Source organism: Haemaphysalis longicornis, unplaced genomic scaffold (genome assembly GCF_048455015.1).
Source record: "Haemaphysalis longicornis isolate Haplotype H1 unplaced genomic scaffold, Haemaphysalis longicornis Haplotype H1 scaffold_4, whole genome shotgun sequence".
Classification (NCBI taxonomy): Eukaryota; Metazoa; Arthropoda; class Arachnida; order Ixodida; family Ixodidae; genus Haemaphysalis; species Haemaphysalis longicornis.
Genome location: NW_027526361.1, coordinates 92266407 through 92291203, shown reverse-complemented (window position 1 = coordinate 92291203; position 24797 = coordinate 92266407). Strand labels below are relative to the sequence as shown.

General features: G+C 45.1%; 2 protein-coding genes across 2 annotated transcripts; one reads left to right on the top strand and one right to left on the bottom strand.

Annotated features, from left to right (window-relative positions):
- Positions 1–1720: 1720 nt before the first annotated feature.
- Ptpmt1 (protein tyrosine phosphatase, mitochondrial 1) lies at positions 1721–12625 on the bottom strand. The gene is made up of 4 exons (XM_077707277.1): positions 12405–12625; positions 12031–12111; positions 8246–8437; positions 1721–2042 (listed from the first exon to the last, which is right to left on the bottom strand). Exons 1-4 carry the CDS (start codon positions 12555–12557, stop codon positions 1872–1874), a joined length of 597 nt encoding a protein of 198 aa, XP_077563403.1. The 5' UTR covers positions 12558–12625; the 3' UTR covers positions 1721–1871.
- A 613-nt stretch (positions 12626–13238) lies between these two features.
- On the top strand, positions 13239–23788 carry Etfb (Electron transfer flavoprotein beta subunit). The gene is made up of 7 exons (XM_077707276.1): positions 13239–13357; positions 15800–15958; positions 17289–17447; positions 20269–20331; positions 21229–21387; positions 23021–23193; positions 23653–23788. The coding sequence occupies exons 1-6, from the start codon at positions 13304–13306 to the stop codon at positions 23189–23191; spliced, it is 765 nt and encodes a 254-aa protein (XP_077563402.1). The 5' UTR covers positions 13239–13303; the 3' UTR covers positions 23192–23193; positions 23653–23788.
- The last annotated feature ends 1009 nt before the right edge of the window (positions 23789–24797 follow it).

The following is a 24797-nucleotide window of genomic DNA, read 5'->3' as shown; positions in this document are numbered from 1 at the left end:
TTATTAGGGGTTCACGATAACATATGGCGTGAGAACACTGCATGGCAAGGTTTACGAAGTCTCGGCAAGCTAAAGAAATAAATTGGGGTAAACGTAACACCTGATAGCTAACATAACATGGGGCCTGTATCTACATTCCCGTGTTAGTTACTAGCCTTTAGTTGTACATAGGTACTATAAGGTCAAAAATTCAGCAACCATGTAACCATACCACAGTCCATAGAAAAGTCAGCGTGTCGCATGCACCTACAGCCACAAACAAAAGCAGCCACAGTTTCAAGCATTTACTACAGCCAGGTTTCCACTCGAAAAATGTGGTCAAAATTGTTCCACCTGAAGTTCTGAAAGAACAAGTCTTCTAGTGAGGAGCAACTCATTCTGGATGTCTTGTGCACGACACTGACCCGCATTGTTCATACAATGGCAGCGAGTACCCGGGCACCACTTCCTCGACAACGTTGCCACACATCAGTGCAATTCTTTACTTTGAATAGGTTCTTGCACAAGGGACTATCTGGAAGTCTCTAATGAAAACAACGGCCCAAACTGACGGAGAAGGAAAATGTCCGCTGTCACCTTAGAATTCTGAGTATACCTGTGGAGGGAGATTGTGGAAAGTATGAAAGCACCGGTAGATAAAATGCTACGGCACCGCTACGGTCACAGTACAACTCTGCCAACTACCGAGACAAAAGACTGCCCAGACGACATGATAGCATCAAATCCAACTGCGGTCGAACTTCGCACCAGCTAGGCTGAATTCTACACGATGGGTGCCACTGTACACTCGATAAAGAATACCACTTTTCTGGACTGCAATCAGTAACTTGAAGTCACGGTGAACACCCGAGTTGTCTTGCACATGAGGCAACACTAAGCAGAATCGTACTATGAGGTTTTTTTCTGATTTGTTTCAAGCAGCCCTTCAAACAATTCTCCTTGCACAATTGTTAGCAAGCAAAGCTTAAAAGCTTGATGCTTCTGCTCCATTCACAGAGGCAAACTCGTACAGCTCTTCAAAGCCACGAGATGGTTTTGAGTACTCTGCAGCTGTAGTAGTCGCTAGGTGGACTGCATCATTGCACAGGAGCTAGACGTAGCTTACTCAATTTTTTTCCAAGTTTGTGGCATTGCTTCTGGCTGAAATGTCTTCGACGAACCTCGAGCAGCATAGTCTCTTCAGTTAAAATGGCACTGGCAAGCTAGGAACAGGAAAGCCACCAAGCAACTGAACGACCTCCCGGCAAACTGTTCCCGTGTTCAATCAACTGCCAGCACGGATGGTTGCTTCGGCCACGCCTGAATATCTTGTAGTATTAGCATAGGATCGCTTGGACACGCAATTCTCTGTGCTTGGGAACAGAAACTAAAATATTGCACTAGCAGAGAATGCAATGCTCCTGAACTATGTCACACCCTTGAAAGATAAGGTGGGCCACAATTCTGCGTAAGATACCTTCCTCCTGTTCAGAGCACTGGCCAGGGCTGCGATTTGGAGAAGCACACCGCTTACCGCTGCTCAGTTTCAGCTTCAAGAAGGGACCTCGAGGGAACGCCACTTCAAGCCTCCAGCTGTACTCCAACCTCAATTGTGGCACATCGCTGGCCTCACAGGGTGGTAGAGGGGGGCATATAGACTGGGGTATAGGAACGTCATCTACCACTCTAAATGCCTAGGCTGCATCATCCTGGTTGGGCGCTGAAATAAATACCGAGGCAGGGCTGCCAAACTGCACCACCGCCACCACCTAAGGGTTCGGCTAGTCCATCCATTTCATAGCCCTACTAGTTTTCTAGAGGCACAAGAGTAAGAAACGTTGACAAACGGTAAAGAAGATGCAACAAGGGTCCCCGTGGCGTGTGGAACGCAGTTATCCGGGGCTGCCATTCATGACAGGAGGCGAGTTGCCAGACTCCAAGGTGCCGGCCACGTTTCTGTTGAAGTATGTGTGCAGTGCCTCCCACTGTGCGTAGTGGAGCAATATGTGGGGCCGCTTTTGGCGCAGAAGCTCCACTGTCTTCTGTGGTGTCCACTGGTACCGCTGAAATTAAAGCACCGTGCAGAAGAGAAGACTCAGGGTCACTGAGCAGAGATGTCTACTTGTGGCACACGAGCTCTTTCTGAGAAGGCCCTCAAGTGATACCACAGAAGAAAGCTCACACCTTGGTTTGACCTTTTCATAATTCTGCAACAGACATTGTAACTCAACAAATACTCATTTATATCACAGGACATCAGCCCGTCATTCATAGCTGAATCAGTACGGCCATCGTACAAGATTTGATGTGGAAGATGTGGCTGGCATCGAGGATGATGATGAAATTGCTACAAGGAGTTTTGCTTCCACCAGCGAATGGTCAGCACTAACCTAAGCAGAGCTATTTGTCCAGTTTGTTCCTGGAACACAGTATTTATTGCATGCAGGAATTGTACGCCACAGTAATTTAAATCTACGCATTTCATGAACAATTATGATCATAAAAGACAGTTCAAACTGGGGAATTTAGCATGCTGAAGCAATGCCTGGGCTATGAGGTGCAGCGAAGTAGAGGGCTACAAATGTAATTAAAACTACCCAAGAACGTTTATCGTGCACCAAAATCTCCACAGACAAGCTAGGAAGCATAGGGCTGTTCCAAGCACAGGCACAAGCAGAAGCTGACATGAACAAGTGGTCACCGCTAGCATCACTAGATAAGGCTACAGAGTATCGGCACCTTTTCTCTCATTCTTTCATGCTGCTGCCATGACCATTGGTCAGTTGGCATCACGTGACATTTTTTTATGCTGCAACGGTTCATGGGTGCCGCCACTTTGTTGTTAATGCGTTTTAGTTGGTCAACTCTGGCAGTCTTAGCTTGTCCTCCCAGCTCTGCGGTCGCGCGCGAGTGACGTCGTTCCTGACATGAACCAAAAACAAAAATAATGCATGTAGCAGCATTCCAGCAGCCGAAGTATGTCTGAAGATGCCGTTTTACTGCATCTTCGGCAGTGTTGCTAACAAACTGCCCAGTCCAAGTTAGCGGCGAGGCAGTAGATGTGGCAATCTCGCAACAATGATGAACGACAAAATGGTCGCCATTGCCGACTTGCGTGTCTGAGTGGCGGCACTCTGATACCTCATCTAGTGACACTGGTCACCACTATTTCCCACTTCGACAAATCCACCACTATCAGAACCCATAAAATGCCCCCAAACTTCAGTTTTGCTATAATTTGAAATATGTGGAGCTCAAGAAATAAAAAAAAAGGGAAAGCAAGGCCTTTACAGTTTGTCCACGTTTGGTCTAACATTAGAATTCTCGGCATTATCCAGCACGTATCAAGGCTGTGTCTAAACAAATAAAAACATTAGAGGCTACTCTCCATCAGGAAACATCTAAGATTGAACTGCAGTGATAAAATGTTTAAATGCTTGTACGGCTTCCCAAAGATCAAGAACAGTAACGTAAGTAACAGCAACAGAGAACGACAGACAACAACAGGTTGATTTCTTAACCTGGTGTTTTGTGTACAAAAATAAAGGAACTGGTCCACCTTGCTGAGCCTGGCCCTTGAAATGGACAAATAAGTATAAGTGCTATGCAGATTAACTAGACACTGCCTGAATGTTTCTCCTTTGATGTGACTTTGAAAATGCCTGTAGGGTGTTATTTACTCTACCATCCAGCAGCGTATGCAATATTTCACCCTGGAAACTAAGGAAAGATCAAACTCCGAAAAAAGAAAAAGAAAAAATACAGTAGAACAAAAGGACAGAAATGAAGAAAACAAGTTCAAAACTGTTAGAAGAACTTCATTATATGTAGTAAGCGTACTCCACAGAACCTTCTGGCCATTTTCTTCATTTGTTTTTTTTTTTTTTTTTTTCAAGGAAATTGCACGACTTATCATTGCAGTAAGAGCAGACAGCAAAGACGTGTAAACTTTGTGCATTGCTTGCAACAAAGAAATAATTATCCGGAGATATCATTTCATAACAGGCAAAGCCAGTGGCCGTGCACGCGCATGTCCACGGTATCAACGATGGTGTGCTAGGCTGGGAAAGTTTTATCAATAACATTTTCTTTCATTCGTTCATACCACTGGAATGCTGAATTTTTCTAACTCGCTACAGACCACTTTACTTGACAAGTTCCTTCCAATGATTCTAGAAGTTATCAAAGCAGAAACACATCCTTGTTCAGCATTTTTTTATGGCTGATAATAAATAGGAAAATGCTGAAGCACAGAGGGGAAATCGGGTGCAATATATCTACAAAGTCCTCCTTGAAATTGAAACCTTGTATCATTTTGCAATTGTGGTTTTGCAAAATGTGAGAACTAACCCAAGTTTTACTGGCCGCATTTGCACATAATGCTGTGCTAGGCAATGATATTCACATTGCTTACAAAGTACAGTGTACAGCTGCATAGGCGTGCGCAGAGTTCTCGATTAGGGGGAGCAAAGTCTTACCGCTGCGCCCCCCCCCCCCCGCCCCCCCCCTTTACAGTAACTCCAGACCTCTTCCCACTGAAGGCCTAGCGGTCCGAACGCAGTGCAAAGAGGGATGGTCATAAACATTTTATTTCAATGCGATGGAATTGCAACACATACAAAATATTTCTGAGCAGAAATTTTTACTTTAATGTGTTACATTGGCAAAATATGGGCCAATTTGGCGCCCCCCTTCCGATGATTAGAGGGGGCGGCCGCCCCCCCTGCCCCCCCTGTGCGCACGCCTATGTACAGCTGCACGCCACGTAGGATTCATACGAGGAAATTGACAAGAACGCCAATTGTCAAGCATAACAAATGACAGGGAGCAGGACAAGACAAATCAACATGACGGGAGTCGATATGCATAAACATGGACACCACAGCGTAGCGTGTGCGCATTTCCTCGAGGTCCTAAATAAAGAAGTAAGAGGCCACTGCAACTTTTTCCTTGTCCTTCCAAGTGACAACAAGGTCAGGACTGACCTACTACAGGCATCTTTCGCAAAGAAATTCAGGAAAGCTCACATTTGAACTCTCTTAGGCCACTCAAGCTGGCTGGCTTAGACCATTAAAACTGGTTAAGAGCTGAACGACTTTCAATCTCCACCACCCTTCCTTATCTTCTCACAGCAGCTGGTCATCCCAGCCTATACGCCTCGAGCGCGGCCTGTAGGGGCGCCACTGAAATCCACCTAGCGGCCCGTTTCGAAAGCAGCCGCGGGAGTCCGCGCCCCGCTACCCAGTGCCGCCGCTGTTTTTGCGGCACGTTCACGACTGAGATTTACTGTTTGCGGGCGTTTGAAATCCATGTTTATGTGGAGCAGTCACTCTGTTCGCAAATGGGGTGTGTTTACGAGAGTTTAAATGTTCCTGACGCGATCTTAGTGCGGTATATTCGGTCTGTATAAGCGCCAGGTGTGTGCCACAGGCCAGCGTCACGGAACCGGCGTATGATGGAGCCGATTGTAGTTACACCGACCTGAATTTACTAGCCGTGTCTCCGTAACCACCGGTTCATCAGATGTTCATGCTACGGCGGTACACTACGATTTAAATCGGTTTTGTGCGCTTACATAATCAGCGCCCGGCACTCATACCTGACAGCACGCCAGTTACGTTTGCCAGTATTATACCTCAGATATTGCTCACCACCATTTACAAGCCAGTCTGTGTTAATTTAGGGAATATTCAACAAAAGTACGATGGACAATGCATAATTATACTCGGGGATCAGCACACGACAGAGTCGTCTTGTCGTGAGGTGAGCGCCCGCAAACATTCATCCTCTGCGAGCAGCGCGGAGACGGGCTTAGATTGTAATCCGCGTCCGCGACTAAATGCTTCTTCGAAATATCGTCATATGGCACAGGGAGCCTGCAGAATAAAGTAGAAACTGAAATCAGAGGGCCTTATCCCATACCACACTCTTCCAGCGACACCTTTCACCGCTTAATTATTGAACAGCCTACCCTGTATACTTCCAAAAATGCGTCCGCGGTACGATCAGCTCTTCGTTGAAGTAGAAAAACAAAAGGAAAGTGAACGCGAGATTTGTGCGTTGGATTACTAAATCGTTCATTGCTTGATTCCGCTTCGCATTTGTACACAGCGTCCCCCCCCCCCCCTCCCCCCCACCGATTTCTCGCGAAAAAGCAGTGCATTTCGCGTATAGTTGGTCTAGTGAACCCTACCTGGCTTAGGTTTCGACGAACCTCTTTAGCTTGTCAGAAGCTGCACTGTTTTGTTTTTTACATTTCTGTTTCTTAATTCAGCACTTGCACAGCATTTTCTTCCCGTGGTTTCAGTAACTTGCCTTGGTTCTTGCTATATGGTGTGTGTGGGCACATATTTAACGACGCACAGGCTTGGAATTTACTTAACATTTTCGCATGGTTTATATTCTTATAACAGGCATTAGTTATTGTCCGGGATTGGGTAATCACATCCCCGAAACACATTTATCTGCGACGTATATATTCAAAACGAAGCCGCGTTCGTTCTCCACGCTGCAAAATGAAGCCAACCACTCATTGTGCCAGTATCAGGTCTAAACGAGGCTACAGTAGAATTCATTTGTGCCTGATGTTTTGGAGGTGACATGGGTGATATGCTGCTGCCGTCGCCGACGCCCGGAAGAGCGGCGACGAAGCGCGCAGAACCGCGTCCCCGGGTAGCTCTTGCAGGCGCTCGCGTACTCTACGAAGACGCAGCTGCTTTTCAAGTGACCTAAACGTACTCTCTGCCTATAGACGTCACCATAACAAGTTTTTTTTAGGGCGCGGAAAGGCGAAAAGAAGCGAAACAGAACCAAAACACTGCACGAGCCCCTACCAGCCACGCATCGCAAATCCCGTCAACGCCGCGGAGCAGCGGCGGCAGGCGGCGCAGCGATCGCGAATCTCGAGGCGTATAACGGAAAAACAACTAATTGCTGAATAGACAATGCCAAGACTCCAGGAATGATGGAGCTCTCTTTGCCTTAACGTTAGAAATTTACTAACGATATATATGTATACATATCAGCTTTCCTGTAGTTCTGCCAGAAATATGCTCCCAGACATGACAAATCAGGAGTAGCTGGCTCAAATTACACTGGCATTTTCCTATGGTCATTTGTGCACTATTTCAAAACGCTGTTTTCAAGGTTTTTCTGGTGAGCTGCGCAATGCATGCAGTGAGCGCCCACTCTGGTCCTTCAAGGGGCCATGAAGACAAAATATAAATTTAGTTCATAGAAAAAACTACTTTGTCCCGACAGCAATGATACCAAATTTATCTCAACCTTCAAACAAATAATCTAGACAGCAAGGGTAACATATGAAGCACTGGCAACATCCCAGCCACTTTCCCGCAACTTCCCAGCCACATTCTGGCGATTTCTCTATGATGCCACAGAAACTTGTGTGATTGGCGGCCACCGACATAAGCCACCATCAAAAAACATGACTGGGCAAATGTAATGGGGCCTCTAGTTCCATTAGAACGTACCGTATTTTTGCACGTGTAACCCGCACCAAAAATGTCAAAATTTCAGGGGTGAAGTAGAGGTGCGGATTATATGCGAGGTATTTCCTTTGGTGCAGCTTCACCGCAATGCGCGTTGGGCCGTGATGCCCCTACAGCAGTAACAGTGACTAAGCCATTGTTATCCCATTCACAGCGCTTATTTTGCACACACAGCTCAACCTGAAAAAATATAGTGTGCGGCAAGTCATCTAGTTACGTAGTCAGCTAGGCAAGTTCTTTTGCATAAACAAATGTGTAATGTTGATTGAGTAGTAGCGTTGGTCCATCCTTTTATGTATAAAACATGCGGGCAATACACGGGGATATATTTTTTTTTTATTAATTGACGGAAAGTGGGGGTGCGGGTTATACACGCGAAAATACGGTATCACTTGAATGCTAACGCGCAGTTTTAACACACTGATAATTATGTTTCAAGTACCCATATTACATCACCACTGCCATAATACGTCAAGTGCAAAAGTTTAGTTTTACAATATTTCATGTGTTTTTTCACTTGGAAATGTCTTTCGTAACTGGAATGGAGCTGAGTGAGTTGCCAGAGGCTGGTATTTTCAAATCGACCAAAGTTGTATTTCGTATTTTTGGCCCCTTTCAGTCTCACAGTGTCGTTTTTCGAGGGCCCATCAAACAGGCTAACAACAACATAAAGTGGGCTATTTCTTTGCGCACAGTTTCGTCAGAGTGGTTTATGAGGCAGGCCGTAGAGTGAAACCCGTGGTTCAAGGCCCACCCACCTGCATGAGGTAGCAGCCGACGAGGGTGGCGCTACGTGTCCTGCCCGCCTTGCAGTGCACGTAGACCGACTGCCCCGTGCCTTCAAAGCCCTGGATGAACTGCACCCCCCGTTGGAGCTTCTCCTGGCAGGGGGTCTCAAAGATGTCCGTCGTGCTCAGCTGCAGGAACTTGACCCCGCTCTTCTCCCACTCCTGCACGCCAGGCGGCAGAAGAAGAGGAGGAGGCGCTACTGCGTCATTACGTGCACAAAATTTGTCTCCCCATCTTTGGGACTTCCACACTTTGCCACAGGTGGAGCTAGCCTGACTGACCTCTCGGGTGGAAGGAAATTGGGGGCAGATAGTACTATGGAGGCAAGCCAGAAGGCGTGAGTATGACCAAACTGTAAGCTTAGTAATGGTAAGTTCAAAGGAGCTTGGGATTTCAAATCTGCTTTGCGGTTCGAGGGATGAGTCAACAAAATTGGGCCTCAAATGCATTGGTGTTCCACATCATATTTCACACCTGACATTAAGTAGGCGCTACGCTGCGGAACACTCACGTGTTGGACGAACAACCTGGGGATGCATAGCTCTCGCAAGAAGCTAGATTCAAAATATTTTAGAAGTGAGGTAGCTTTGGGAGTTGCCTCCAGTTTCCTTATGCAAACACTGGCTTTGAAACCAGCAATTAAAATGCTTATTTATCATGTTTTGGTATAATCTGGAAGTTACATATGCTATTGCAAATAACGCATGCCTAAATACCATGCACTAAAATATACCTGCAGAAACAAAACTTCAGCTTTTGGCCAACCAGCTTCAAATTGGACTGTCTATTTTCAAGATGTCCCAAGCTACGAACATCCCACCATCTACTCCCGCTTCCCCCACTTGACCTAGCGTCTTCCTAATGTAATAAAGGCTATCTCTCTCTCTCTCTCTCATTGAATATTTTGAAACAAAGAGCAAAAATTGAAAATAAAGAGCAAAAAGTCATCGCTTTGCCATGATGCTGTATCTGTATTAGTTAATAGCAAATGCGACAAGGGACACTGAGAAACAAATGTTGCCACGTCTCATTCAGATTTTTTTTGCACTTCCCTAAAATTACGAAACAAATTTTTATCAGAAGATTAAGAAGAGAAACAAAAGAGATACATTCGCAGAGGTGGTTGTGGCTATGCCGTAAGTATGTCCAAGGCTAGCCTTTGTCTAAATTCGCGAGTAAAAGGTCCACAAAAAATTGGGTGAGCTTTTGGCTGGTCAGCTTCCATCTAATAAGCATTATTTAGACTGGAAAGCTTTTGACAGGTTTAGAAAAATTATGCACGAAAACTACAATGCCACAGTTGGAAAGACTATGCTGGGGTATTTCAGTAAACACTTCTCATCAATAAGCGTGTGTACTAATGAGGCACATAAAGTGCAGATATGTCAGAATGCACTCACTAACTAGCAACAAGTGCTGGTAGGGACACAATTTTCTCGACCACGTGAGCATGTGCCAACTGCCATCCCCATGCACTCTGGAGGCAGGGTAGCTGGTGTTGAGACCAACGCTGCCCAAATCTGTTGCCTTTGCGTAGCCACAGGCACACACGTTTTCTCATTTCCTGCAGCTGCACTTTGAATGTTAGTAAAGCCCTGGAGGACACTAAATTGGCAGCATCCATTTGATCCCAAAAACGTATCTGTAGCGCAATGGGCCAATTGCACTGGCATTTGCCCACAAATGGGCCTTCGGTGTTTTGATTCTGCACGATCGCTAATTCTACTTTGTCCAAACGATGAACACAAAAAATAAAAGGAAATATTGACACAGGAAGGAGGCCCGGGAACAAACATATCTACAGTATTTGGAAGGCAGCAGTGAGTGCCGTGGGAGGTGGCACACGATATCACTTGTCCAAAAAACACCGACGCACAGCTAAAAACCTGTTCCTCCTTATTCATAGCCATCCAAACCAGCCCTGCCGAGTAAGGGCAATAAAGACCGCCTTTCAACATATGCCCCCTCCCCACTCAACAGGATGTTGGTTTAGCTTTTATGTCGATAAGAAGACTGGACGGTACGGCTTGAGCTGGACGATGTGGACAATATCGAATGTCTGTTCGGCTGATGTCGGCTTTACTGGAGCTACCTCATAAATCATGTAGGTCTTGCACAAGGCACGATAAGGGCTCGTGTAATGTGGCAGCAGTTTGGTGGAGAAGCCGGCACTATGTGCGTAGGACCACAGCACCAAGGAACAAGGGGAAAATGGACATTGTGCCGGTGGCTGTCATAAATAACTTAATGGAGGCTTAACGAATCAGTGAGCCGAATGAAAGTGAACTGACAAGTGGCATCAGCGCGCCTGATGGCATCGGGTGCATCCAGGGTGTGAAGCTGCAGTTGATGGTACAAGAGGGTCCAAAAACAATGTTGGGTCCCAGCTGAATTAAATTCCCCGCATTTCCCCGAGGGGAAGAATGTGAAACTGCGAATGCACGAGTTGAATTTGCGCGGTTCGGTAATGTTCGCGAAAGAGAGATCACACACACACACACAACTACAAAGAAAGAAAGATGCATTTATTCACAGACACCTATTTGTGGTGTCGTTGTACTTGATTGCTAGAGCGGATCTCAGCTTTGAAATTTCGTGTCAGTACTCCTTTAAGCGGGTGCATTAGCCCTTCTCACGCCCGATTCCTGGCCAATCCCCCACGTGGGTATGCAATGCGGACATCGCCAATTGATTGCTAGAGCGGATCTCAGCTTTGAAATTTCGTGTCAGTACTCCTTTAAGCGGGTGCATTAGCCCTTCTCACGCCCAATTCCTGGCCAATCCCCCACGTGGGTATGTGCCATGTCAACGGTCAGGCAGCGCGCGCCCATCTCCCCCCGTTGCCAAGGAAGACGAGGAGATTCCTGGCCAATCCCCATCTCCCCCCGTTGCAAAGGAAGACGAGGAGATTCCTGGCCAATCCCCCATGTGGGTATGCTATGCGGACATCGCCGGTGGACGCAGGTTCAGGGTCGCTTAAGAAGTGCATCGCACTTAAAAGATGGAAGAGAGAACAACCGTAATGAATACCGCAATGAGTGCTGCAGAGGCAATGCTCTGCAGCACGCTCCTTCTGTGAGAATGCAAGGACACACACAAGGAGCGTGCTGCAGAGCATTGCCTTTGCAGCACTCATTGCGGTATTCATTACGGTTGTTCTCTCTTCCATCTTTTATTCAGCTGGGACCCAACATTGTTTTCAGCTGGTTTCTTTCTTTCTGCAGGGCTTACATGCCAGAGCTACACATGGGCTATATAGGCATGTTATAATGGAGGACTCCGAATTAATTTTGATTACCTGCGGATGTTTACGGGGCATTAAAAGCTCGACACATGGGCATTTTCATTTTTAGCCTTCCTCAGAAAGCACATCGCTGGTATTGTGCCCCCAGGCTTCAAAGCGGTGCCTTTTGCTATGAGCTTAAGTGGTCCTGCAAACTGTGACCCTGTCTGTGCTTTCCAGTGACAGATGCAAATCTTGCGCAACATTAGTTTTCACTTTCAGTGGAAAATAGGACGTTCATAAATAGTACACTGAAAAATAAAAATAAAATACCCCTTCCCCCGTTTACAAGTGACATTTTTTAAAATTCAGCAGAAACTGACTGGGGCCTCAAATCCCTGAAAATGCAGCACGTGTCAGACTATTTTTAAACCAAGCGAAAACGAAAGCGAACACGCTAGACACAGGGAAAGGAATACGCTTGCGCACGTTGTTTCCCCAACGAGATCAGCGCTGAAACGTTGTCCTTACTTCCTTGCTGGTGACCCAATACCGCAACTCGAAGTCCTCGTTCATTGACACGACCCCTCGAACGTTTTCTTCTTCCAGCAACTGCAACAAAGGTAATAGTTGCAGTCAGCAGCATTGAAAAATAAGCTGCTGTAGAGTGGCAATAACGAGCTACTATGGCCCTGGAGCCAGGGATAGTTTCGAACGTTGAACTTAAACAAAAAAGAACGCATTGCGCGCTAGCCCGCTCTCCGAGCTCTTCGGTACTGCTGTAGCTAGAGGGCTTGCATCTGAACACGAGGCTTTTGCCGCAATGCAATGGCGCTGAAGTTTGTGTGCTTGTCAGTAAGCCAGAAAATTGTATAGCTCAAGAAAGTTTGGACGCAGACACAAACCTTTGGAGTGATACTTCGGAAAGGCAGTGCCCCGAGGATAACCGTGTCGTCGATGCGGTCGTACCACCGTCTCGCCGACACGCGTTCCATGAAGACATTGTAAACTAGTGAGGGGTAAAAAGTAACCCTCGAGAACATTCCGTGAAATTTCATGCGAGCACTGTTTGAAGCACCGGCGAAGGGCCCAGTGCCGAGAAGCAGTGTCTGTTTCTTCCGTGTAGCACAGAACAGGGAGCGTGTAGTCTGCTTTGGGTCGCTTTGGGCTTTGCCTGGCCGAGAGGAATGATGGGATACGTAAAATAATCACGTGACCACATCGACTTTTATTCGCGTTTTTTTTTCTTTTTTTCTTGCAGACAGCCGTAGCCGCAGTAGCCTGCGCTGTGACACACCCGGAGCACGCTTAATTAACTCCAAACGTGCTCTGCCTGAAAATTTTAAGCACTGCATGGCGTGTTTAGACAGATAAGTCCTAAATAGCTGATGTACGCGGCGGTAATCTAATGTTAATTGATGGCAAGCCCACGTCGTCTGCTCTTTCGGTGGACTTTTTTTCGGCAATTAGCAAATGAGACATTAAAAAGCTTATTTCTTATACTGTACGGTATATTATCTCTATGTCTCTATGCTGTATGGCCCTTAGAAAGTCTTCGACTCTACGATATGGTCCTGTCTACGTCACTGCCCCTACGTTAGTAAATGTACTCGCATTAATGAACTCTACTTTTGGGTTTAAATATTTTTTGTTATCTTTGCGTTTGACAAAGGCGCTGTACTCAGTTACTTTAACTTTGTCAGAACAAAAAATATATATATCTGAGCATAAACAACTTTTTTCTTCCTCCATGGCATAAACAGACGGCGCTGTGAGCGCTCGGAGATTCTTCTAGCCATCCATCATGGCGCTAAGGGTGCTTGTCGGCTGCAAGCGTGTGGTTGATTATGCTGTGAAAGTATGTATGAACAATTTTGGATCCCCTGTCATTAGTTAGATTTGCGTTCAGGACATTCGGGTAATTTGTGGTGATCAAATATTGGGCCTATGTTGCTGTTTTCACTTTGTAGAGCAGCTGTCTGTCGCACGCCTGAACTTCCGTGAATGCACTTCGGCCACCTGGTCACTATCTAATGATTCTGATAAGCATAACGTGAGCTAGAGGGACAAATCTGCATACAGGAAATGGTTACGTGCTGTACTTATTCACATTTTTCTACGGCTTGAGGCGAAATTGGTATATCAATTAGTAGCATTAGCTAGCCTGGACAAACATCCAGCGGCTGTTAATCTTTAGTTTTCTCTGGACCCGTCGGTCACTTGCCCGTGCCCTTCAAACATTTTTTTTTTTAGTTTTCTCGGCGCATACTGAAATATATCCCTTTAGTCTCGTTTCCTGTTTGCCGCACTGGTCCGTGGTTCCAATTTGGTGTTTTGTTGAATAGAACTTGGGTTAATTAAGCGGGCAGTGTTTCGCACGCACTTTCGTTCATAAGTTCAGTACACGTGCCTTGTCAGCTAGGAAACTGTGCAAGAGAATTTTCCTATGCCACGCATGGAGCAAGTGACCGCGTGCCTTCGTTTGCTAACTGATAGTACGCCCGCTACCAGTCCGTGTTTCCTACGAAGCCGATAAGTACGGTGCACGCAAACGTAGTGGAGGTCAGAGGTCCGGACGTGACACGAATGCAAATCTGTCAGCTGACGGCCGGTCGATCCTTGCGCCTTCTCCCAGCTGCGTGCTCCGCGCAAGAGCCATCGGGTTAAACCGTAGAAAGATTGGCCTGATCATGAAGATGTTCTAGCTTTTAATCGCATGAAAATTCATTGGAACAGAACATATTTTTCACGTAGCGTAAGTTTCGTCTGTTTTGCTTGGGATCAAACTGAAAGGATTAACTGCCGTTTGTGTGCATTATTTTTTTGTGTGTGCAGTTTTGGGGCTACAGTTCACGCTGGATTCTATAAAAACAAAATTTCATTACATGCATAATGAAATTAAAATTATTTTGCGAGATTTTTTTTATATAATAATGTGGCAGCTAGATTTCAAATTCTATAAATGAGAACAAGGAAAAGCGCATTCACTGTGGTAAAATCGGACAATGACCTTGGTTTGGGGGAAAAAATACATACGGCATATGAATTTTCGAAACAGGATTTAAAAATAATGGTGGGTGGTAACTAAGGTTAAAACTCCTTTTTGTGCGTGTCCGCAGTGCTGCTTTTATTTCCATTGGCTAAGGCATCGCACTGCTAAGCACGAGGTCGCAGGTTCGATTCCCGGCCGCAGCAGCCACTTTTCTGATGGAGGAGAAAAGCAAAAACGCCCGTGTGTACGAGATTTCAGTGCACGTTAAAGATCCTCAGGTAGTCAAAATTAATCCGGAGCCCTTCACTTTGGCGCGTTAAATCCGAGAATCAATCAATCAATGCTTTTATTTCCGTCCTCTCAGATTACGGAAGATTGAGTCGGTTACTTGTTTTGTTTCGTTTACCTAAACTGTATTCATTGCACTCGTCTCAAAGGGGCTTGACAGTGGCAGATTGCAAGTCATTCATTTGTTTATCAGTACAGTGATCGTATTACAAAATCTTAGCAGGCTGGGAAAGAAGCTTCCAGAAGTCATCTTAGCAGACCAGCGCTCATGCAGACAGAAAAATATTCAGCATTTCTGCAGACAAAGTTGAAAAAGCTGACGGCGAATTTTGAGTGAGGTCTGGCGGGCATCAGGTTGCACGGGTTGTAGAAAAAGCAGTTATAAAGCTTCCTAACTGCAGGACTGTTTAATTGAGGCATGTGAATACAAGTGCGGGCTCACCATCTCTGCTTTGCATTGCTGTGCGAACTACATGTCACTCTATGAGATAGGTGTGAGCGCTTTCATCTGGGTGGTGAATAGGAGCGCAGAATCCACACACAGCGCCTCTGACCATGCAGATGGCAAAAACTACGTGCGCACTACAAGCTGTGAGGTGTGCTGCCATAAGTGGGAGAAATGTCGGGCCGTATGAATAGATTAAGGAACTTGAGAGGCATGTGCTAGTTGCCTTGGGTTAAGCCAGCTGTTAAGAAATGAAAAGTAATCCAGAAACATGCATTGCAAGGAAAGGGATTTTGCCGTGTTGTGAGGTTCGACTTTGAAAAAATTCATTGCAGACCAGAGCAAATTTTTGATCAACTAACGAGAAAATTGTACAGTTGTCCTTTGTAGCTTTGTGATAATGAACTCACTGAGAGAGCGGTGGCCAAACAGTGGTGTGCTCAAGCTATGCATGATGACTTGTATTGCTGCGAATAGGTTTTTTATTATTATTATTATTATTATTATCCTGGTGGAGCCTGACAGCTACAGACAGGTGGTGAGAAGATCATCTGCGTGTAAATTCTTCCAAACAGATTCGTGTCAAGCCCGACAAAACCGGCGTCGTCACGGATGGCGTGAAGCACAGCCTGAACCCTTTTGATGAGATCGCCGTGGAAGAAGCAGTGCGGTTGAAGGAGAAGAAAGTGGCCAGCGAGATCATCGCCGTCTCCTGTGGGCCTGCTCAATGTCAGGTGAGTCTCTCACTGACTTGCTGGATGAAGCCTTTTAACTGGCACAGGGATCACTTGAAATGATTCTGCATGCCTTAAACCACTGGACTGCAAGATTTCATTGCATGGGAATAGTGTTAATAGTAATAAAAAACAATTAGAAAACAAAATAAAATGCGACTTAGAAATGCAACATGACATCCTGGACTGAATTGTACCTAACCCGTTAGCTGCCATAAGAAAGTAATAGAATACAATTGAAGGTATGTACATTGTTCCATTCCTGCCATTGTTGCACAGCTCTCTTGCGAGGGAAGGCATACCAGCAATACTTGCAGCAAATCACATAGTTATGAAAGGAATGCCCATGGCACAGCTTGTTCTATTTCAAAGTGGTGCATGACAAGTGCTATTCTTGCAAAAAAAGGGGGTGGAGGAGAATGCTATCATTGGAATTGCATTATAGAAAATATTTAAAATTTTTCAAAAAACATTAGCTGAAACTGTGAATGGCAACTCTGGGGGCACAGGTGGCAGGGTCTTCACATCAAGGCTGAACCCTTTTGCGAGCACTTGTAAATCTGACCCAGCGTCTGCAAAATAGTCGCGCTGGATTGCTGTTCAGGAAAGTCTTCATCACTGTGATCATCAAGCATCCAACCTTTTCCCCATGAATCGCAAAAAAAGCCTGCAGCCCACTTCGCAGATTGCATGCCTGTGGCTGTGTTTAAACCTGAGCATTTGCAGACATATTTCAATGTGCTCGTTCTGACACTTCAAGAAACAGAACGGAGCTGGTGTATTTTTTAAATATCAACCTGTTTGTGGGATGGCAAAATGCCACTTAAAAAAAACCTAAAAGCTTTTAAAAACTACAGAAGAAACATGTGGTGAGTAAGAACTCATCAGCTACAGTAAATGGCACTCCATTGCTCCAGTTGGGACATCACAGAGGCTTTTTTCAAGCAGAATTATTGAAAATGGTACAAGTTTGCACCTCACAAAAAGGGGTGTATTTATTGAAGTAAAGAAAAAAAAGTGTCAACTCTTTTTTAGTGCACTGAGGAGTTCATTCAGTGCAAGAATTAGTGCATGAAATTGCGGGAATCGAGCGTAAGAGCTTGAACCTTTTGTATGAAGGACAAAAATTTCACTTCTGCCGTTTGATATGTAGCAAACTGGTTCTGTTCATCCAAGCTTCACTCAAACTTTCTCTCGTCCCTTCAAGTTCATTGAGAAAAAGTTTCACCGTAACTGCGAGAGCTTGGCGCTGTGCTCCTTAAAGACACCACGAAACATTGGGTGTTGATCCTCGCTGACCTGTGGAACGCTTGTTCTTCCTCCTGTCCAGGAGACGCTCCGCACAGCCCTGGCCATGGGTGCCGACAAGGCAATCCACGTGGAGGTGGAAGGCAAGGACTACGAGACCCTGCAGCCCCTGCACGTGTCCAAGATCCTGGCCAAGCTGGCCACAGACAACAAGGTGGACGTCGTCCTGGTGGGCAAGCAGGTGAGCACTGCCCCAGCTGTGCTCGGGTACGACTCAAGAACTCCAGTAGCTCCTGTAGTGTACCATTCTGCCCAAATGACGGACCCGGATGTCAACAGATTGCACTTAAGGCATGGCTTCGTCTGCTTTTCCTCACATTGTTTGTTTGTCATCACTGCAGTAGCTTACAAGCAGATTACATTAAAAAAAATCATGGAAACAACTCGTACTCTTATTCAAAATACTCACAGTAACACGCTTTTTGCTCCGAGCAGAGGAACAGCCGGCTAAGGTGATAAGGCACAGGGACAACTTCCATTGTCGTTCTGGTGTTGTACCCAAGTGTATTGTTGCACTGTTGTCCCACTGTGTCGTCCAGGGGCCAAACAATATTGCAAAACCTGCTCTGGTAACCAATGACTGGCTGATCGGAGTAAAAGTGGTGGGGGCACTCTGCTCTCTTGTTCGCCTACTAGATTGTGCTGCTTGATTACTAGTGCCTTGTAGTGGCAGTGCTGACAAGGTGGCTTAGGTGTGTTGTTCTGCTCAGCAGAAAAATGCCATAACTACGCGGCGTTGGGTCGCATTAAGGTACCGAAGGCGGTGTGCACTGATCCGGAGCACTCTGCCGTGGAACGCCACAGAATCCAGGCATTTTTAATCTCAAACTGTTGCTGGTGAATCATTGAATTCTTTTTTTCCTGGTGCCTTTGGCTGTATTCAGTATTTCGTCACATTAGCCTTTATGTGCTATGTTGCCATGGGCACATTGCCTTGAAACACCTTTTGCTACAGCTGCCAGGTTGAATAGAATTTCCGTTCTACCGTTTTACCAAAGAATCTCTCTACAAAGACATGCCTATGTGCTCTGCCTCTCTAATAAAGTTAAACCACACCTCGTGCATTGTCACTGTCTTGCATACTACTGTATTTAAATGTTTCTAACGCACCCCGATTGTGATGCTCAGGTAAGTTTACTTATGAAAATTTAAAAAAAATAATTTGGTGCTGATTCTACTGCACAGAAGTAAAGGAATGTCACCTTGTACCCAGCTGAAGATATTTTATTTGATGCACACAACTGTCCCAGCCGAAATCCCCCGTGTTTCATAAACTTGCTGGCACTAAAACTGGAGTGGGAAACATTGAAAGCGTTTGCGGTTTCAAGTGCCTCGACCTTCATAAATTTAGACATGAGGGGTCATTGGTTATTCCGCTGTTAATTTATTGATTCCACCTGGGAGTCTTCAAATTTTCAAAAATGACTGTGCTCAGGGCCGGGAAGCCTTGCATGAAAACATGGCTGTGCTTTGTTTATGCCAGTCACGCGCTCATGTCTCTGGAACGCCCAGCGTGCATGGTGCTGCTCAGTTTACTTCGCTGTACGGAAGTAAAATTTCCTTGCGCCTAACAGTTTCGTGACCGTGGAAAAATCGGTTGTTTTTGGGTAGTCCCAAGAAATCTTTTTCTGCCTCAGAAAATGATTGATGCTAAAGTGTAAGCTATGAAATGATAGAGGAAGGGTAAGGCTTTCAAAGAGTATTAATCTCAAACAACAGACTTATTACAAATATTATTGAAAAAATTGTCAAAACAAGAAAAAGTGACAAAAAAATGATGAAAGCATCAATGCTACTTTGCACACTTGAAATATACTTGAAAAAAAGGTTTTATAAAATAATACTGCAAATATGAGCTCTGTAAGTACAAAAGTTATTTACATACATACAAAAATATAAGCACTAGTGTCTATCATGCCACCACGCGAAGCAGTTGTTCAACGCGGTGAAACAAAGGTTGGCTTTACTGTGCACCTGGCGCCAAGTGGTCCCGCTCGAACGAAGTCTGCACCCTGCAGATAAGAGCTGTGTCCTTTAGAACAGGCCGAATATGTTTTCATCAACGTGCGGCAGCAATAGAATGGCCTAAGGAGAAAGTGAGACTAGTGGCGGATACTTGCTGAAGTCTGACAACTTGTGTGTCTGTGCTGCTACCATCATCCAGAAATTACAGCTCAGATTTATCGGAATCCAACAAAATTCACCGTCCCCGTGGAGCATCGACAAGCGGCGTGAACACCGCAACTGAAACCCCACATGCACCCGACTGTGGAGGAGCTTTAAAAATCCCCCCTGCGCTGGAGAAAAGAAATTCGAAAGTGAAACTGATGAAATACTTCCTCTTTTACCCTTTGAATGGCGTTAGCTGTCCAGAAGCGCTTGGAGAGTGCCAATATTTGAATTTGTATTCATCGATAACGTACTATCAATGGGAATAGGCACGGTCATGGAAATGTTAATGGACGCTTCATAGTGACTGAAACAAGGAGCTAATTGGAGCGGCAGAAATATGGGCAACAGATGGCTAAGGTGTGCCCATTGGGGAATTGGCGCACTAAAATTTACTTGCATGATGTTGACGGATTGTTTCGAATTGGATTGTATGTAGTTGCATTTTGAAGGGAGTTCATGTCCATGGGAAAGCTGCTAGCTACTTTGAAGCCAGTTTCAGTTTTGAGCCTGATTGTAACGCTTACAATAATTTGGCCGCTACTTTACAAAAAAACTGTGCGCATTAGCATCGTTCGTGCAAATATGGGTGCATGAGCGCATTTGTGCGGCTTCTGCTATACATGTGCGACAGCAGGTCCACACCATTCGTTTAATGGATATGGTTAATTTGAGTAGGTTCAATTTATTGCCTCTTGTGAAAATTTCAGCGTAACTTCTGGACCACTTTATTAGCCCAACTTCCTGCCTTGCGGGCAGCTGTGTCACGTCGAGTTCCGACATTGTTGAATGTTGAACGTTTTGCTCTTGCTGCTTTTTTCTTTTCCCTGCAGGCCATTGATGATGACAGCAATCAGACAGCACAGATGACAGCTGGCATCTTAGACTGGCCACAGGTAAATCTTGTGGGGAAGCGAGTTCTGTACTGTATGCAGTATAATGAGGCCTGGCAAGCTGTCAAGTTCTACGGAAGGTGCCTGGTGTGTAGGTGATGCTGTCAGTAACTGCCTTTCATCCAAAACTGCTGGAGCCTTGAGCACAGAACCACATTCATGAATAAATTACGAGATTGATGCAGAATTGTAGATAAGTTCATTCACTAGACACAAAGTCAGATTTGTTTTTGTTTTGTTTTTTATAGCCCACAGTATTGACCTGATGGTGTTCCAAAAGTTATTCTGCTTGAAAAATTGTCACAAAATTGGAGTTCACTCATTGCACAAAGGAAATCAGGTGTCCTTCCTCACCCATGCATGGGGGAGAAAATCTCGTATCATCTCACTGTCGTATCATCTCACTGACGCAATCATGGCCCTAGCTCTGATCGTATTCAGGTTTTTGAGGCATTTAAATCTCTGTAATGCCAACATCAATACAATGAAAACCCTGATATACCAAAGTAACAAGATTGACTTAAAACTATGGCCCATGTGTATTTAGCCTCCAATTAGTGAAACAGTTATTTTCTAATTTAAATGCAGCAAAGCCTCTGGCTTGCATGTGTGTTGGGCAGTGGTTTGTGTGTAAACGGCGCTGCGCGATTTTAATCAGCAATGAAACTCCATCTAAACTCCATTCTGTGACACCAGTTATAGCTGTGAATCAAGTGGAAAAAAAAAAAAGTAAACTGATATTGTTTGTATGTACTAGGTACAAATTTTATGCTTGTTCAGAATTTAGATGAAGCGAAGTTGGGTGCCAACTTTGAAGATTTGGTCATATTGGTGTTTAAGTGTAGTGTGGAACCATCTTTTAACTGTAGTGTGGAACCATGCTCCTCCTGCTCTTTCCAGGCAACGTTTGCCTCTGCAATAGAGAAGGACGGAGAGGGCTTCAAGGTGACACGCGAAGTCGACGGTGGACTCGAGCACATCAAGGTGAAGCTGCCCACTGTCATCAGTGCCGACCTGCGACTCAACGAGCCCCGATACGCTACCCTCCCCAACATCATGGTGGGTTTTTTCCGCTCACTTTTCCATCCACTTTGCGCCTAGCAGAACTCTTGCCCGTGGAATCTTCTTCACCACTACCCTAGTTTCTTTCTCCTGAGCAATGTGTGTTCGTATTTCTTGTCCTGCCAGTGTGCAAGTTTATTTTCCAGGACAGTAAAGGCGAACAGCAAGTTGACCTAGATCAGGACACACACTTGTATATACTAACCTGCAGCGAAATTCCTAAAATATGTGAGCAACTGAGCAAAATCTTGAAGGAAGACTTAGTCTCCTTGGGATATTTAGTGATGGCACAAAAAAAGAGGCTCAAAATTACCCAATTGATGCTGAAATGTATGCAAGTTCATAAAATCATACTTGGGAGCTGCTTATAGACTTGCATTGTAGGAATGGAGTGACCATGATGTGACAGGCCACCACTTCAGTTTTGGTTCAAGTCTTGCATATTCTTAACGGCGCTTTTTTTTTCTTACACCTTACGATCTTGCCATCTCTGCAGTTTGTGTAAATGCCCATGTTTTACTCCATACGTAGCACCCCTGCTGTCATAGAAACCTCCTGTAAGCACATCTTTGTGCCACGATAAACAAGGTTCGCACAGGTCCTTGAAAACCCCTGAATTTAGACGTGTAAATTTCAAGGCCTGGAAAGTCCTGGAATTTTTAAAGGGTCCTTGAAAACCCTCGATTTTTCTGGAGAGAACCAATGGCCCTATTGGCCCTATCTTTTCACAAGAATTTAAAGTGTTTGTCGTGAATTTTAGGTGTTAAAAATGTAAAGAAACACTGTAACAATCAAGTTTCAGTGTATTGCGTGAAATTACGAGTTGTGGATTCTCATTATTACGAGGCAACATTGGGAGCAGCACTCCTCAATAGAATTCATGTCACGATACAATCCCATGAAAGCCGGCTTCTGTTCTCTATCTTGCAGTCTGTGGACGGCCTTTCATTGCATGTTTTGTGCCTCATACGCTCCATCTGCGTTTGCTTTTACGTGCAAATGGTGGATGTGTACATAGTTCATCCTGCCTTGTAGCAACACTTGCTGAGTTAATTTCAGCTGAAACTCTTGCTGACGAAGCAGGAAATGTAGGCAACATTAACTTAGTTTTGAAATCAAACAGCCTCGGCAAAACACCAAGAAAAAAGAAAATCCTCTAAATATAAACTGAAAAAAAAAAAAAAAGCTGGGGGAGCATTCATGAACCCATAGTGCCTATCTAAATGTGCATTAATGGTCTTAGGTATTAGGCAATACCAAATTTTGCATTTTTTTTTTGAAGAAGTTATAAATAATCCCAGATAAAACATAAGATGGGGACCTTGAAAATGTGTTTTCTGGTCCTTGAGAAAGTCCTTGAAAACCCTTGAATCTTTGCTTTTGAAGCCTTTACGAACCCTGGATAAAGCTTAGCAATGTGTACTGTTGGGCGAGTTGGTAGTTCATTTTAAAAATAGCTACAGTGCGAACAGAAATAAGGACACAGAAATACGATGGTACTTTTCTTGTCTGCGCTACTGCGTGCTGTGGTAGACCATGCTGCAAGGAAGCTATGCGTTTTGAACAAACTCAAAACAATTTGTTTCCGTGTCAAGCGTGTGATGTTAGCCCCGACTGGCATGTTGTGCAGAAAGCCAAGAAGAAGCCCCTGGAGAAGAAGACGCCCAAGGACCTGGGTGTGGACATAGGAGCTCGCATTGAAGTCCTCAGCGTGGAAGACCCTCCAACCAGGGAGGCCGGCACCAAGGTCGAGTCTGTGGACGAACTACTAGAGAAGCTCAAGGCACTGGGACGGATCTAACGGTGAGTGAGGCTTTTACACAAAGCTCTTCAGAGCTGCCATATGGCTTGCATAAAGTTGTTTCAGTAAAAATTTCAGTGAAGTGGTTCTGTCTCTGGTAACCAGTGTGCCTTGGAGGATGAATCTTGCAGTACTTGATAGAGTCCCCAAATAACGGATGTTTTGCACTGGAACAAGCTTGGGGGAGTGCATTGCAGAAGGCTTTGCACCTTGTGCTAAAATTCTGGCTTCAGCTAAGTTCTGAAATCTGCTCCAAAAGCTTTGCTTTTATGCTGTGGAGAAAAATGGCCTCATCTGTGTGTTACTGAATTTGCATAACGTCGAACTAACAGCATGTGCTAAATGTTAGAAACAGGATCACAACAGGTGACTGGGCACATTACTGCAGTGCACTGTCTAAAATTATTGGTGCTATTCTTGTGATGTGTTGTGTGTAAGCAAAGTTTTTCTTCTGTTTGCAGTTTTAGAATGCTGGTGGATGTCTGGCTGAACCTTCTGCAGCTGTCATCGTCCATGTTACTGGGGAAGAAGAGTAGTAGTTATAATTCGTGCAGTTTCTCTGAAGAATGCACTGAAGTAAAAAGTGTATTTTCTACATCTGTGCTGTCTTGGTCTCTGCTGGCATAAGGTTATCAAAGCACTGATAAAATTGCAGCAAGCCTGGGCATTCCATTGTCTACCTTCAAGGCTGTATTACAACAGGTCTACGCCACTGCACAATGTGGTGAGCCACATTGTGCAGTGGCGTAGACCTGTTGTAGACCTGTGTAGACAGTGGCGTAGACCTGTTGTTGTTGTTGAAGCAGTAAACGTTTGCTGTTGAGTGATTTTGTTGGAATGGGAGTATTGAGTTTGCCACTCAAACACTGCTGGCCCCAAAACAAAAGAAACGCCAAAACTGTGCGTACAGGTTCAGGCACAGAACAGCTTGGTGCGCAGCGCTGACGACGGCGAATCTTCACAGAAAATGCCAGAAATAGGCCACGAAGTTGACCAGCGACAACAAATAGGACAGCCATGGCTGCAATGACGTCGTTTAGGCCATGCCAGGGGTGCACAATGAGGAAAATGGAAGAGAGCACGGTTGGTTTTTCCGAGTCTTTCACAGCGCTGTGTGCACTCACCGCTTCACATGCACGTGCAACATTTGGCTGAGGTATTCCTGGCAGTGTAATCTAAACGTCGCACAGGTTTACTTGCACTGCTCAAAGGGTGTTGCAGGGTCCCTTTAAAGGAAAACTGAAATAGGAAAAATGAAAAAGCAAGTCTCCCACTTTAAACTACAGTAAAATTCCGAATAAGTGCTCCCACCCGTGTAACGGCCCCCCCTAAATCCACTGCTAATTTCAAACTTCTGCGCCATTCTGGGAAAGTGCCCCCCACCCTTTTCCTTCGTGCCCGAAGATCCACTGCGCCCAAGTTACACTGGCATGCCACGGCCACTCCATAATTCAAAGTAATCCAATACTGGTTATCAGATCGACAGCCAGATCTCTACATGCCATTTCTCTTTTTTTTGTGTGTGGTTTTGGTTCAACTGTGCATTTCTATACATGCATTCACACAACTTTTCTTTGGGCCTGACTCAGAGGAGTCTTTTGATGGT

Bases quoted from the DNA above. Each gene is read 5' to 3' on its own strand.
- Ptpmt1 (XM_077707277.1), bottom strand. From the start codon at position 12,557: ATGAAATTTCACGGAATGTTCTCGAGGGTTACTTTTTACCCCTCACTA. The intron at 8,438-12,030 runs GTAAGGACAACG...CCTGGCGTGCAG, and splicing joins ATTGGGTCACCAGCAAGGAA to GAGTGGGAGAAGAGCGGGGT. The intron at 2,043-8,245 runs GTGGGTGGGCCT...CTTTAATTTCAG, and splicing joins TCGGCTGCTACCTCATGCAG to CGGTACCAGTGGACACCACA.
- Etfb (XM_077707276.1), top strand. From the start codon at position 13,304: ATGGCGCTAAGGGTGCTTGTCGGCTGCAAGCGTGTGGTTGATTATGCT. The intron at 13,358-15,799 runs GTATGTATGAAC...TCTTCCAAACAG, and splicing joins TGGTTGATTATGCTGTGAAA to ATTCGTGTCAAGCCCGACAA. The intron at 20,332-21,228 runs GTAAATCTTGTG...TGCTCTTTCCAG, and splicing joins GCATCTTAGACTGGCCACAG to GCAACGTTTGCCTCTGCAAT.